At 54.4% G+C, this 13,705-nt stretch overlaps 1 protein-coding gene across 1 annotated transcript in view; it reads right to left on the bottom strand.

Annotated features, from left to right (window-relative positions):
* The window catches only part of ARRB1 (arrestin beta 1), a 97,904-nt gene that overhangs the window by 8,775 nt on the left and 75,424 nt on the right, over positions 1 to 13,705 (bottom strand). The window contains 9 exon segments of the mRNA XM_017533007.2: positions 876 to 1,013; positions 3,262 to 3,295; positions 3,298 to 3,324; positions 3,780 to 3,864; positions 4,877 to 5,012; positions 7,296 to 7,363; positions 8,208 to 8,267; positions 9,780 to 9,976; positions 10,727 to 10,771. Of these exon segments, the coding sequence (XP_017388496.1) occupies positions 876 to 1,013; positions 3,262 to 3,295; positions 3,298 to 3,324; positions 3,780 to 3,864; positions 4,877 to 5,012; positions 7,296 to 7,363; positions 8,208 to 8,267; positions 9,780 to 9,976; positions 10,727 to 10,771 (790 nt within the window).

Here is a 13,705-nt window from a genome sequence, read left to right on the forward strand (position 1 = left end):
TGAGGTTCGCTCGCTGTGTGGCCATGTTGAGCCCCTCTCTCTGCCCACACCAGCGTCCCCACAGTGAGGGCCAGGCTACTCCTCCCCTCAGATGGACTCTGCTTCTCTCAGCAATCTATGGGCAGAAAGGGCCAGATGGGAAGTTCGCAGAGGGCGAGGCAGCTGGGGTGGGGTGGGGACTGTCAGGGAAGGACTTCTCCGTGGAGGTGGTGCCTCAGCTGGGTCTTGAAGATGGGGAGAGTGCGAGCCCGGGTGGAGACGGGGCAAAAAGCTTCAGGTAAGTGGGAGGCTGTGCAGTTGCTGGGAAGAGAGCCGAGTCCGTGCTGGGAGTGGAGGCTGCTCTAGACACAGGCCAAAGCCCCGCCGAAGGATCACACTTGCAAGAGGGAATGATGGCAGCCCCACACACCAGGGCAGTGCTGGAGTGGAGTAGCCTAGAGGCGTCTGTGATGACTGTGCAGCAGGAGTGACCAGAGGCCCTGGGGCCCCTGACTTGGAGGGGCACCCCATGTTGGGTCTAACTCAGATCACCACCCTGGTCTCTCCTCAGGGATACCCCATCTGACTGAAGGCACTGGGTCAGAAGCTGCCACCTCTTGCAGGAAGCCTTCCCAGGTTGCCCTTTCCTGGGCATGGTAACAGAGCCCAGCACTGCCTGAGTGAGCTGGCCTAGCGGTCCATCTTAGTCCCTCGGTCACCCTTGGATAAGGATGGGAGTAAGGAGGTAGCTTCCCTGATAAGTCAAGCACCTGAGGACAGGCCCTGGACAAGGCTGGGGAGAAGGTAGCCTAAGCCTTGTCTTTGAACTGGTGGGACCAAGGAGGGTGAAAAGCAACGTGCACCAGGAGCCCAGGGCTAGGCGGGCAGGTCCTCACAGGGTGCTAGAGGCCAAGTTCGTGTCTTCATGCTTGAGCTTCCCATCCAGGGCGAGGCCCCGCTTCTCGCGGTTGTTGGCCAGGAAGGGGGTCAGTGTGTAGACCTTGCAGAACGTCGAGCTGGGTGCCACAGTGTCACTGGGAAGAAGGGAAGCAGCTGTGGAGCTGGCCCTCCCCACAGCCAATCCCAGCCCTGCTCTCCAGCCCAGCAGAACATCTAATCTGGCCCTGCTCCAAGCCTCCCTCTCCTAACCTCTATCCCCCCCAGACACAGGGACCACTTGGGCAAGCCCAGCTCCGGAGACCACTGCCACTCAAAAGAGGCACATCCACATTCTATGCACAAACAGGACCGAATCTGGTATATTCTAAAAGATTATCATAGTCAAGCAGCACAGTGCTAAAAAGCACATTTATTTAAAAAATTACAGCCACAGTAGGCACAGTTGCTCATGCCTGTAATCCCAGCAATCTGAGAGGCTGACAGGAGGATCATTTGAGGCCAGGAGTTTGAGACCAGCCTGGGCAACAGAGCAAGTCCCCATCTCTACAAAACATTTTAAACATTAGCCTGGTATGGTGGCGCACACCTACTTGAGAGGCTGAGGCAGGAGTTCGAGGCTGGCTGTAGTAAGCCAAGATCGCATCACTGTACTCCAGCCTGGGCAGCAGAGCAAAACTCTTGTCTCTAAACAAATTTTATTTTATTTTATTTTTTGAGGCAGTCTTGCTCTGTCACCCAGGCTGAAGTACAGTGGTGCGATCTTGGCTCACTGCAACCTCTGCTTCCCGGGTTCAAGCGATTCTCCTACCTCAGCCTCCCAAGTAGCTGGGATTACAGGCGCGCACCACCACACCCAGCTAATTTTTGTATTTTTAATAGAGATGGAGTTTCACTATCTTGGCCAGGATGGTCTCAAATGCTTGACCTCAAGTAATCTGCCCACCTCAGCCTCCCAAAGTGCTGGGATTACACGTGTGAGACACCGCACCTGGCCCTGTCTGTAAACAAATTAAAAAAAAAACATTATAGCGACACACAAACCATAAATGAAGCTATTTTGGCACCCACACACCCACCATCTAGGCTCAACAATTAAAACTTTACTTGCTTTATCACATCCATCATGTATAGTGCGTTTTGATTGTCCAATGTTTGCTTGCTTTTGCTCTATCCCCCATCCTTTCCAACGAGAGAGCTGACATGCAGCAGATAGTGAGCAAGCCTTGGAGTCGGACGACCTGTGTTCCAGCCCCAGCTTTGCTGCTTGCTAGCTTGCAAGTCACATTTCTCTAGCCACTTCCTCCTAGACACACTGGGACAGCAGCAACCCCAGCCCCACAGGGCTTCCTGAGAAGTAAACAAGTCTGTGAGTGCGAAGACCTACCCAGCCATCCCTGCTGGGATTTGTTATGCAGACGCTGGCACCGTCTGCAGGGGTTGGGATGTTCTACCCTTTAGGGATTATATGTTACTCTGTTCTAGATCACTTCACTTTACCATCTGGAATCTATGCCTCATGGCTCTGATTTTTTTAAAAAAAGAACAACAGTGAATATCAAAAATCTCCAATAACCAGGGAACGCTCGATCTCATCACAGCATGTTCACCTACAGGACATTAAAAACTGTTTCCAAGGCCACCTAGTAACATTTTTAAAATGTTTTAAGTTGCAAAAAATACTGGTTGGAATTATATATAAACAAATACACATACATAGTAAAATTGCCCCAAGAAATTACTTGCAGGGCCAGGAAAAAGAGTGTGTGTGTCTTTAAATGGGAGTGTTTACTTCCTTTAGGTAAGTAAGGATGTTTCACTTGAAATCTCTCCTCTTGCCTTAACTGCCAACAAACTTGGGACACAATTCAGTCCACACTCAACCATAGTAGTTCCCCTCAAACCTAGATTTTTTTTTAATGTGTGTGTATAATTTGTCTCTACACTCCCACACACAACCCCTTTACCCAATGAGCTGGATTACCCCTTTATCAGACAAGAAGAGCTGTGTGCCTAGTGCCTTGCCTACTTTGCCCTGGCTACCAGGAAGCTCAGAACCAAGTATTTCCCTTCAACCTAGGTTTCTTGTACAAGGTAATCATTTTCTCTCCCCAATCCCAATCCCCTTACATTCATTAGCTCTTGTTTTGTCATTCTAGTTTTAGTGGGTCTCTTCCTTGATTGTAACTTGCATTTTCTTGTAGCTAAATCAGGTGGATGATTTCTAAAAGGCTCTTTGGGATTATCTACTCTGAGTGGCAAGGAAGTCTGAGGCCCAGCCCTCTGCCAGGTGAAGAAGAGACACCTGGACCTGTAACAGGACACCTAGAGCTTCTTTTTCCCACCCAGTCCCACATGCCCAAGGCCAGATGTGTGCTCACTTACTCAGCCTCTTCCATGGCAACAGGGCACTTGTACTGAAAAGGCAGATGTCTGCATACTGGCGCACTGGGGAGGGAGAGGAATGCGGTGGAGTGAGTCTGGAATGCAGCTCCCATGGAGTCTCTCAGGCTTCCTGGGGTTGGGGATATTCAGCCCCAGGCAATGGCCAGAGGCCACCAGCAGGGACTTCTGCCTGAGACTACCTCTGTCTTCCATCCAAAGGGTAGCCCCAAAACACACGCATTTCCTTCCATAACCAAAGCCTTCCCCTCAAGGACAGCTTTGCCCAGAACCCAAGAAACTGAAGAGAAGAGGCGGCTTAAAGAGTAAACTCATTACCTGGCCAATGAGCAGCCTGCCTGACCCGCCTCAAAAGTGGGGCCCTGTGGCTCAGGGCAGGCCCTGGGCTTCAGTAGCTACTTATTATACAAGGCTGTTAACAAGGGAGACCCGTCAGCCACCCCCAGCCCATGGGAAGGCTGCCTCTCCTGCCCCCTATGCTGATCATTGGCCTGGGGTACCTGAGATCTTGATCTTCTTCACCATCTTGTTGGTGTTGTTGGTGACGTGGACGTTGACGCTGATGGGTTCTCCATGGTAATAGATCTGGGGGGCATAAGAAGGGATGGCTGAGAGGATAGCAAGGTTCTAGGGAAAGAGGAGGGAGAAAAGCCCCCCATGATCTTCTGGGGTTCCTCAGACCTTGGGCATTCTGACATTTGCCTTAAGTTCTTCAGCCGCTTCCCATTGCTGCTAAGGTACATGAAAGCCACCAAGCACACTAGGCCTTCAGTTCCCTGGAGGGACCCTTGAAAGATAACGGAATTGGAAGGTGACAGTCGTGGGCTCCAGCCCTGGCTTGGCCACCAGTAATCACGACATGAGAAAAGCAGTGTGACCTGGGGGAGGTTATCTAAGCCTCAGGGTCTCCCTCTGTGCAATGAAGAGGTTGGACTAGGTGATGTCATAAGACCCTGCCAGTGCTAAAATCTGTCCACGGAAGGATCTGGAAGAAGCAGGGAAAGGTGAGGAGTGGCTGACCAGCTCACTGAGAGAGCCAGCTCTGAATCTCTCCCAGAAGGCCTTAACTTGCATCTTGCCCAAGACACGTGCCTTCAGCCATGCCCCGAGAGAGGGGGGTGCCCACATCTCACGGAAGGGCCAGCCCGAGCTCACAGCAGGCGTCAGTCAGCTGGGTTTGAATCAGAGCTTGAGGGGAGGCCCTTCCTTCTGCAGGGCTTGTTGCCCTGATGCTCAGGGTTGGAGGGGAGGTCACGGCCTCCCCGTCCCCTTTGCAGAGCTCGCTGGCCTTCAGCTCTCAGACTGAGGCAGGCAGCTGATGGAGGTGGAGGGGATGTCCAGGACCTTCGGGAGGGTCTGCTGCTCCCTTCTGAAGTCTGTCACATCCCTCAGGTTCATGCCCCCTCTGCCACTCCTTTAGGCCCAAGAGGCTTCTCCAAATCCCCCAGGGGAGGTCTCAGATTCCCTGAACCCTGTGGTCCTCGGGCTGGGGGTAGGAGCTCTTGCCTGAGGCATCCCTGCAGGCCAGGAGAGAGCAGGGATCTGAGGCCAGGCCCTGGTGGAGAAGTCCCCTGCCGCCCCCTGCCAAGTCTCCTACCTCCTTATCCAGGGAGGCCTCTAGGTGCAAGGGCTTGTCCGACATGAGGAACTGCCTGGTGGTCTCGGCTGTGGGCTGGGGACCAGGCCTCTCTGGGGCATACTGAACTTTCCGGATGACCAGACGCACAGAATTCCTAATGGAGATGGGCGGAGTGAAAGAAGACCAGGGTCAACTGCCTTCATCCCCTCTCCTTGCGAGCCTCACATCACTCTCCTGCTCAAGAGACTGCCATGGCTCTCCATTGCCTTAGAATCCAGCCAAACTGCAGATGTCAGCATAGGGGTCCTGTTACCATCTGGCCCCATTCCATTCTCCCCTGTTCTGTCACAGAGTGGCCCTGTGGCCGCACAGGGTCCTGATACCCAGCAGGATGCTGAAACAGGGACTGCATTTTCACCTCCTGCTCCCCTATGTCACCAAACAGGTGACATTTTCACTTCCTGCCTCCCTATGTCACCTTACACAAACAGTGTCCCTCTGTCATCTATTTTGATCACATAGGAAACTATTTGTATAAGCTCTTTAAGGACAGAAAGTTGTGTCTAAAGTGTTCACAGCGGTACTCTGAGCACCTATGCTGTGCCTGCCATATAATAAACACCTGTCAGATATCTATGCAGAGGGGACAGGGGCCCCACGAAGAAATAGGGCTTGGGGAGGTGTTGGGGTTCAGGGAGGAGATGTGGATTCAGTCAGGGGGATGCCAGCCAGTGAAGGGGACAACCCCAGGGAGGGGAGAAGGCCCAGGGATGAAACTGGCTCCATGGTTACAGGGGCTCAGGGAGCAAAAGGATCTCGGGAGGGAGAGGGACTCGGTGAGGCCGTCTCTGAGGCGTGCTGAAAACGCTGGCATCGCCATTGCTCAGATAAGCTGCCTCCATTGCCTGGAACCAGAGAGCCAGGGTCAAACTCCCAGCTCTCCTCTCACTAACTATGTGACCTTGGGTACGTTAATCTCTCTCTGCCTCCGTTCCCTCATCTGTAAGGGTGATGATAGAAGGACCTATCTCTTTTTTTCCTTTTTAAATTTTTATTTGTTTGTTTATTTTGAGATGGAGTCTCACTCTGTTGCCCAGACTGGAGTGCAGTGGTGTGATCTCAGCGCACTACAGCCTCCGCCTCCCTGGTTCAAACGACTCTCCTGCCTCAGCCTTCCGAGTAACTGGGATTACAGGCATGTGCCACCACACCCACCTAATTTTTGTATTTTCAGTAGAGATGGGGTTTTACCCTGTTGGCCATGGCTGATCTGGAATTCCTGGCCTCAAGTGATCTGCCCACCTCAGCCTTTGAAAGTGAGAGCCACTGCACCCAGCCAGGACCTACCTCTTAGAGTTGCTGTGAGGATTAAATCAGTTCATACACACCCAGCACTGTGAATGGTGTCTGGCACCTAATCAGCCCTTGATAAATGATAGCTTCTGTACCATTATCTGGATTTTAAATGTCCCATTGGTGGTAGGGTAAGAGGGTGGCTCTCAAAGTCACCTCCTCTTTCTTGTGCTTACCAAGCTTCCTCCCACATCCCATAGCACCCGTCCTTTTCCCTGGTCTCAGGTCTTAAGAGGAAAAGGGAGACAGGGAAGCAAGGGAGAAAAGTCCCATCTCCCACATACAGCTGCCTGGGCTGCAGATGCAAATGCATGCAATACACCCTATAGCCACCAGGTGGCAAACTCAGCTTTCGCCCTAAAGAGGCTGCTGTGCCCTCAGCCAGCCTTCTCCGGGAACGGTGCCTCTGGATGCAGGAACATCAGCGTTGGGGGGCTGGGGGGGGGCCTGAGGTCAGCCATTCCAGGAGGCTGGCAGAGCACAGCCCGACCCAAGGGGGCAGGCATGAGACATCCGGGCCAGCTGTTTCTGGCTGCCAGCCTGGGCTCTCCGTCTGCCCGGGCTGTGCCTCTCCAGAGAACACTTCCCCTCTCTCAGATGTGGGTCGACCTCCCCATCACTCTCCCCTGGGTGGGTTCACTATCTCCACTTCCTCCTCCCTCAGAAGCTGCCACTGACACACACTCCACCCCTGCTGAACACCTCCCAAGAGGAAAACTGGAAAATGGGGATGGTCAGGAAACAGCCTGCTCACTGTTGAACACAATCTGAATTTAGGGTTTTTCCAAAACAAATTAAAAAGATATGCAGTCTAGAGGGGATGAAACGAGGGGCAGGGAGATGAGGGAGGAAGCTGCCACAATGGTGCAAAGGAGAAGATGCTGCAGCCTGAACCCAGGCAGTTGAAACCACCTCCCCCAGGAAGCCCTCCGTGACCTACCGGCTTCCAGAGTGCCCTTCTCAGAGCTCCCAAGGCTGGAATGTGCACCCCTCCTCACACACTTCCAGGTATTGTTACAGGGCTTTGCCCATCCTGTCTCCCTCCTCACCCAGCAGGCGGCCCACACCCTGGCATCCTACTCACCGCTTGTGGATCTTCTCCTCCAGATTCTCCGCACAGAAGGCTTTGACTTCATAGTCCACACCGCAAGCCTGTGGGGAAGGGTTCACTGACTGCAGGGCCTTGGAGAAGCAGTGTCCCCGGTGCGCAGCCGCCTATCTCTCATTTTACAAACGAGGACACTGGACGGGAACACCAAGCTCCCACAGCCCAGCCCTCCTTGGTCTGGAAGAAGCCGGGAAATGCCCTTGTGCTTAGCCCCAGAGCTGTGCTGCCTCCTGCATCTAACATGGGACATCCCAAACCACCCTAATGTGGCTCTGCTCTTTGGGCTCCTCTCTTAGTCTGGGTGGCCATCCTCATCCAGGCAGCTGCTCAGAAATAGCAACAGGCACCTGAGCAGACTGAGTGTACCTACTTCTGTGTGCAGACCTGGCCCTGGGTGGCTTTCTCCAGTATCCCTTTAACAAGACAAGGAGGCACATGCTGTGATCTCCACTCTGCAGATGAGGAAGCTGGGATCAAAGGTCCAGAGCCTGGGACATTACTGGTGTCACTTCTCTCCAAGCCTCAGTTTCCCCATCTGTGAAATGGGGATGATCGCGCCTTGAATCAAGATTGCCAGGGGTTACATGAGGCCAGGTGTAGGTCCTCAGAACACTTTGGTCCTGTTGCAGCCCACACCACGACCAGCGAGGGTGACTCAGGAGGGCCTCTGGACCCACCACTGGATGGGAGAGTGAGGTTGACCCCATACCTGCTGCCCTGTCTGAAGAGAGACTGGTTGTCCAAGGTGGGACCAGCCTAGCCTAGACACAAAGACTCTTCAACAGGGAGAGGGTTACTGTGTGTCCAGCACTTCCCAGGAAGAAAGCCAGGGACCTGGGGACATGAGAGTCCTCGAGCCAGAGAAATGGTCCCCTTGGGGTAACCTACCTTCCCCGTGTCTTCGGGGCCCGGCTGCAATGTCACAGAGCATGGAAGGTTTGGAGGGATCTGTCAAGAGGAAGACAGAATGAGCCACCTGTCACATCTGCCACTGTCCTTTCTCATGTCTTGCACCCCAGACACTCCCATACACCCATCAGACCTGGGGCCCCTGGGAACAGGCCACGTCTACCCCATCAGACCATGCCAAACCATGCCCAAGTGTCTGAGTTTTCTTTGTCTAAAGGGTTTGGCCCAGCCCAGTCCTCACAGCAACAGTTTAAATAGATCTTTCTGTGATGTCTACTGTGGTAGTCAGAATAATGGTCCCCCAAAGATGTCTACACCCTAACCCCCCAAAACCTTGGACCTTAATGACAAAAGTGACTTTGCAGATCCGATTAAGGCCTTGAGATGGGGATAGTATCCTGGATGGTTCTGGTGGGCCCGATAGAATCAGGAGGGTCCTTAGAAGTGGAAGCAGGAGGCAGAAGTGTCCTAACCAGAGTGACGGGATGTGCAAGACTCAACCGGCCGCTGCTGGCTTTGACCATGGAGGAAGGCGCCGTGAGCCGAGGAAAGCAAAGCTGGAAAAGGTGGACGCTTCCCGAGGGCCTCCAGGGGAGCCAGCCCTGCCATGCCTCCATGGTAGCCCACTGAGGACTTCTGACCTCCAGAGCTGTAAGCGTATACATCTGTGTCATTTTAATTGCCGCCAAACTTGTGGCAATTTGTTTCAGCAGCCAGCAGCCAGCAGCCATAGGGAGCTAAGGAAGGGACTGCACTGAATCTCTAAATCAGAGAATCTAAGAAACATGAGATTTTTTTTTTTTTTTTTTTTTTGAGACGGAGTCTCGCTCTATTGCCAGGCTGGAGTGCAGTGGCGTAATCTCAGCTCACTTCAACCTCCACCTCCTGGGTTCAAGCGATTCTTGTGCCTCAGCCTCCCGAGTAGCAGGATTACAGGCACACACCACCATACCCAGCTAATTTTTGTATTTTTAGTAGAGATGGGGTTTCATCATGTTGGCCAGGATGGTCTTACTCTCCTGACCTCATGATCTGCCCACCTTGGGCTCCCAAAGAGATGGGATTACAGGCGTGAGCCACCATGCCTGGCCGGAAACATGAGATTTTGAAATCCAGTGTCTCAAAGTCTCTGATTTGAAAGGTGGTGGGGCAGAAAGATCACCTGCTTGCCATCCCTTGCTTGCAAGCTGGGCGGCCAGGCAAGTGGGGAGCTGATCTGAGTGGGAGACACCTTGCAGTGACTCAGGGGCAAGAAAGGGCTCCTTCTTTCTCTGAAGTCCCTTTGCCCCCACCTTTCTCCCACCAATGACCTGGCCTCAGAAGGCTCTGAGGAGTAGCCCAGAGTTATGGGTGACACCCCCAGCAGGGGCTGAAGAACAGACACTTACCAGGTAACACAGGTGTCAGTGCCCCAGTGCCCCAGGTCCCAGTGTCCACTGGGAAACCGGGTGACAGGGAGCAGCTGACCCTCACCGCCCCTTGTGCCCACCCCAGAGGGCTTCCTAGAGGCGGCGCTTCTGGAATGGGGCCCCAGGGATGGCAGTCCCTGACCTCAAAGGTGAAAGGGTAGGCGTGCTCGCCCAGCTTCTTGATGAGGCGCTCCTGCAGCCGCGTCAGGGGCTTCTTGTCCTCGGGGGCCGGTGGAAAGGACTGCACGTTGGCCACAAACAGGTCCTTGCGAAAGGTCAGGCCCAGAACATCCAAGTCCTCCCGGCCATAGCGGAAGGCGCAGGTCAGCGTCACATAGACTGTGGGGAGCAGGGAGCACTGAGGGGGGGCCGGGGAGAGCAGCAGACGAGCCCTGCAGAGTGCCCGCTGCAGCCCAGAGACCCTCCCCACTGAGGACCCGAGGCCTGTCCCAAGCTCTGTGGGGATGGCTGTACTGTCTCCACCAGGAGGGGCCAGTATTGAGCACCTGGAAGGATGCCACGGCCTCACCCCCAGGAGGAGGAGGGGCTGCCTGCTGAGCCAGCGCTGTCCTTCCCCTCCCACCTCTCCCCAGGGCTTGTGTGGAGGAGTATGGAAATGGTCTGACAGGCTTGGGGGTGGCTGGAGTAGTCTGGCAGGCCTGGGGAGCCTGGGGAAGGAGCAGGGAGTGGTGGGGGCATGGCAAGTGCTAGGTGGTGTCTGGAAAGCAAGGATCTTGTCACAGCCCAGTCCCCCACTCCTGTCTTCCTGCTGACGTTGGATGTGCGTTGATACTGCCCCAGTATCAGTGTTCTGTTTTGTTAAAGGAGACCCTGTTGCTGCCCTGCTGGCACCCCCCGCCCTGCCATAGTCATGACATGTTGATGTAAAAGAGCTCAGGGCATGGGGAAACCTTCTCCCAAAGTAGATTGGGGCAGGGCCGGCCCAGGCTGGAGAAGACAAGGGCAACCGCACGGGTATTTGTTGGGGCTTTCAGGGGAACCAGTGGGGACGGGCAGGGAGACCCTATGCTAGAGGTCCGGGGGGAAGAGGAGGTCCTTGGCAGGCTAGGGGTGGGGGCCGCAGCCTACCTCTCCTCTCTTTCAGATACTCAGGATCCACCAGGACCACACCATCTGGAGAAAGGACAGAGAGTGAGCAGCCTCTCCCAACCTGGCCTCCCAAACCCCTGCACCCCAAACACCAGTCCAAGCCCAGATCCAACCATCTGTCCATTTAAAGGCATGCTGAGGAAAATGGAAAGGCCGGCACCAGGCGGATGGCACTGCCTACCTCCACCATGCCCCACCCTTCCCTTATCCCAGGCCAGCCTTCCGGACCCAGCTGGTGACTTCAAGCAGGTTAGTAAACATTTCTGTCTCTTCATCTGTTAGGAAGAATAATAACACAGGTCTGAAACTCCTAGAACCAGGTACACTTTGGAATTCAGTAATTGTGAAGTACAGAGAGGCAAAATGGGCTGGGCATGGTGGCTCACGCCCATAATCCCAATACTTTGGGAGGCTGAGATGGGTGAATCACTTGAAGCCAAGAGTGCAAGACCAGCCTGGCCAACATGGTGAAATCTTGTCTATACTAGAAATACAAAGCTTAGCCGATATGGTGGTGGGTGCCTGTAGTCCCAGCTACTGGGGAGGCTGAAACAAGAGAATCACTTGAACCTGGGAGGTGGAGGCTGCTGTGAGTTGAGATTACGCCACTCCACCCTAGCCTGGGCAACAGAGCGAGGCCCTGTCTCAAAATAAAATAAAATAAAATAGGCAAAATGGTACATGTTCTATATATTCTGTAATGGCCTCTGCAAGATCTGTGTCCTATTATTAAAGCCATTAGTGCCTCCATAGGAAAACATAAATGTTCTCACCAACAGGTGAAATAAGGCATAAATAGCCTCACATCAGTTTGGGTCAGGTTTGCCAATAAATGAATTCTGCAGTAAACTTGGAAGCAATGTTAGGTTTTCAGAGCTTCTTGGGCTTGGCACGTGTGGATCAGGGGTTGTGATCTGCAGTGCCTCCCTCATGGGGCTCCCGTGAGGATTGAACGGGTGCATGTGTGAATGTACACACGTGTACAGTGCTTAGACAGTGCTGAGTACTCCAGAGCATGCTGCAGGTTGTGGAAGGCGCCTGAGTGCCCTGAGGCCAGCCCCTGGGGGCAGAGTCCAGTTGAACACAAAGGACATCTCTGCTCAGCACCCCGGGAGGCCAGGAACACTGGCTCAGGGTCACCTCCTTGCTGACATCCCCTGTCTATCTCTGGCCAAAACTTTCTTTCCTCTCTCTCCCCCTCTACCCTCTAACCCACTGTCACTCCCACTCCATGCTCCTCCCAGCTGACCTCTTAGAAATCTCAGAGGTACCTGGAAGTCAGTGCCTGGAGGGGTCCCAGTCCAATCCCAGCCCTGGGGAGGCACAAGGGCCAGCTGGTCAGGGGAGTGCCCAGCCTGTCCCCAGGGCCTGCCACGCGTCTCCCTTGCTTTTACGGTGAAGTCTCTTCTGTGCCACATCCTTCACTGGGCACCAGGGGCTCAGAAGAAAACCAGTGGAGAGGGAGCCCCCGAAAGGGCACTCAACCTATCGGGAGTGCCACAGAAGGCTCCCTGGGGGAGGGAGGTTGGAGCCAGGCCTCAAAGGACAAGTGAGCGTCATTGATTATATGATGAAGAGGGAGGCCAAGGCAGGCAGTGGGAAACAGCATGGCTCTGAGGCCTGGGAGAGCAGATTCTGGAGGCTGGTGGAAGAGGAGGGCCAGGCTGGATCACCAGAGTCCCGCTGGCCAGGCCAGTGGGCTTGGACTTGCGGGCAGGTTTGGTGGGGAACCGGGAAGCATAGGGAGGGTGTGATCAGGTCAGGCCAAATGGCAGGGTCACTGTGGGAGGAGCATCTCTCACTGTGAGTCCCTGATCAGCAATGCACAGTGCCCCAGAGCCCTCGGGGATCCCAGGGCTCATGAAGGGCCTGGCACTGAGGGGGTGCTCTGTGAACACCTGCTAAACAGCTCTCAGGGTGCCTGCGTGTGTTGGGGGCTAGTTTCCTGCCCCGTCCCTCTCCCAGCCTCTGGGCCACCTCTGCTGCTGTCCTTAGTAGGCCAATGGGCATGGACACCCCTGGCCTCAGAGGGCCCACCAGAAATGACGACATGAAGCAGCCCCTGGTGAACACGGATGCCTGCTCCCGGCCTCTGAGGGGCCAGCTCAGGGAGAAGATGCCAATGGCAGAGGGACACTGAGCTTCAGAAGACACCAAACAGTATCCCAGGCACAGCTGGAGGGGAGAAGTGGGGGTGTTCTGCTCCAGGCCATGAAGGGCTCTGCTGACAGCCCCCGGCCCCAGGAGCCCAGTGTCCCCAGGTCTTCCTCCTGGTGAGCTGAAGCCCTCGGCCGGGCTCGCTCCCTTGGCTCAGGAGCCACACAAATCACTTCTGCCTTGGTCCCAGGACAGCCCACAGGGACATGATGGGAGAGGCCACACTAGGCCTCACTTTGATATGCTATTTTTTTTTTTTTAGACAGAGTCTTGCTCTGTCACCCAGACTAGAGTGCAGTGGCATGATCTCGGCTCACTGCAACTCTGCCTCCCAGGCTCAAGCTATTCTCATGCCACAGCCAGCCCAGTAGCAGGGAGTACAGGCACATGCCACAATGCTCAGCTATTTTTTTATTTTTTAGTAGAGATGGGATTTTATCATGTTGGCCAGGCTGGTATCGAACTCCTGACCTCGGGTGATCCACCTGCCTCAGCCTCCCAAAGTGCTAGAATTACAGGCATGAGCCACCATGCCCAGCTAGTTGGCTTATCTTTAAAAAATCATTGAACAGGCCCGGCACGGTGGCTCACGCCTGTAATCCCAGCACTTTGGGAGGCCAAGGCAGGTGGATCACGAGGTCAAGAGATCGAGACCATCCTGATCAACGCGGTGAAACCCCGTCTCTACTAAAAATACAAAACATTAGGTGGGCATGGTGGCGCGTGCCTGTAGTCCCGGCTACTCGGGAGGCTGAGGCAGGAGAATTGCCTGAACCCAGGAGGCGAAGGTTGCGGTGAGCC

Source organism: Cebus imitator, unplaced genomic scaffold, assembly GCF_001604975.1.
Source record: "Cebus imitator isolate Cc_AM_T3 unplaced genomic scaffold, Cebus_imitator-1.0 Scaffold79, whole genome shotgun sequence".
NCBI classification, from domain to species: Eukaryota; Metazoa; Chordata; class Mammalia; order Primates; family Cebidae; genus Cebus; species Cebus imitator.